At 34.5% G+C, this 1,393-nt stretch overlaps 1 protein-coding gene across 1 annotated transcript; it reads right to left on the bottom strand.

The window, feature by feature from the left end:
• Positions 1 to 746: 746 nt before the first annotated feature.
• TVAGG3_0051910 (uncharacterized protein) lies at positions 747 to 1,085 on the bottom strand (the record flags this gene model as incomplete). The annotated part of the gene is made up of 1 exon (XM_051221071.1): positions 747 to 1,085. The coding sequence occupies one exon, from the start codon at positions 1,083 to 1,085 to the stop codon at positions 747 to 749; it is 339 nt and encodes a 112-aa protein (XP_051106057.1).
• Between the last annotated feature and the right edge of the window lie 308 nt (positions 1,086 to 1,393).

Genomic DNA, 1,393 nt, shown 5'->3' with positions numbered 1-1,393 from the left:
GATGAATACCATACTGATGCATTGACTTAATCACAAGCATCAATTAAAATTCTTACAATTTTTAACCTTGGTTTTGGGGTATTTGATAAATTATCTGCTCATATGTGTAAAGCGGAACATATTTTAACCTGTTATTCTTTGATCTCAAAGATGCTGCACATCCTACATCAAATAACTGGAGAACTACTGTGCAGTAAGCTGGAAATGTCAAGAGTTCAATTCTGAAGAGACTCAAAAGTTTGCAAGTAAAATAACTTACTCGGCTGATATGATTATCACCGAATACGATATTATGCTGAGCTGCTGTGATAGCATCAAGACTTGAGCGATATCTCTGGATTTCGATAATAAAAGTTAAATTAAAGATATCCCATATCTTCTTTGTCATCCATCCATAAGATTGTCCTGTAAGGAATGCTCTCACGGAGCGGAGTTCCTGTGAACAATTTTATATTCCTGGAACAATAATAAATGGTTTCATCCGGTATCCTTCAGAATTATATGGGAAATACTAGTAACAAGCACAAATTCATGCTCTTCTTTGGTTAAAGGAGGGTTGCTTTCAGTGCAGATAACTTTGTAACGCTTTGATGAAGCAGAGATGTTTCATAAATACTCCACTTATTCCATGGATCAATTCCTGCCGTATACTGAAATTAATGTAAGAAGTTAGCAACTGTTGCTGTGTTACAGTACTTTGCTCGTTTTTCCTCATTTTCTTTTGAGCTTTGATCTCAATGTTGAGATCAGAGCAAACTCTGTTTAACCATGATCTTGAGGGGAGATATACTTCTAGCGAAGTAAACAATTCTTTTTCCTCTTGTTGGAAATTCGTCTGGATGAACAAGGCCAGCTAGATATAAAGCTCTGCTGTATCTATACTCCAGTAATTCGTAGGCAATCTGATAAGCTTCGATTACCTTTTCACATGCAAGACCTTTTGCTCTTTGATTGATTTCACCATAAAAATCAAGTAATTCGACCTCTGAAAGATACGATGGTTCTCCACCATTACATGTGGTTGTCCATACATTTTCCGCAATTGTATGTCGCAACTCTGCAGTTATTGAATCATCGCGTTCCATGTGAAATTCATCTTTGTTATCAGTGTAGCACTTTTTGTTTAGTCTTCTTTTGAAGATTTTACGTTGAATACGAGACAAAACTGCTTTTTCCAATGAAGTTTACATTTGGCTTTAATGTAATTAAGACTTTCATGTCACTTTTGTAAAGTTCATTTTCGGTACGGCAAATGCATATATTAATGCATTAATTCTAAATGTAATAAATTTTGTATCTTTGAAATTTCAAAGTTAAAAAAAATTGGACTAATATTATTCGTCTTCAAATGTACTATGCAATTAAAGTTTTTTGGGCTATGGATTCTGTGGGA

Source organism: Trichomonas vaginalis, chromosome IV (genome assembly GCF_026262505.1).
Source record: "Trichomonas vaginalis G3 chromosome IV, whole genome shotgun sequence".
Classification (NCBI taxonomy): Eukaryota; Parabasalia; order Trichomonadida; family Trichomonadidae; genus Trichomonas; species Trichomonas vaginalis.
Note: the sequence above shows the minus strand (reverse complement) of the source record. Positions and strands in the feature narration are given on the sequence as shown.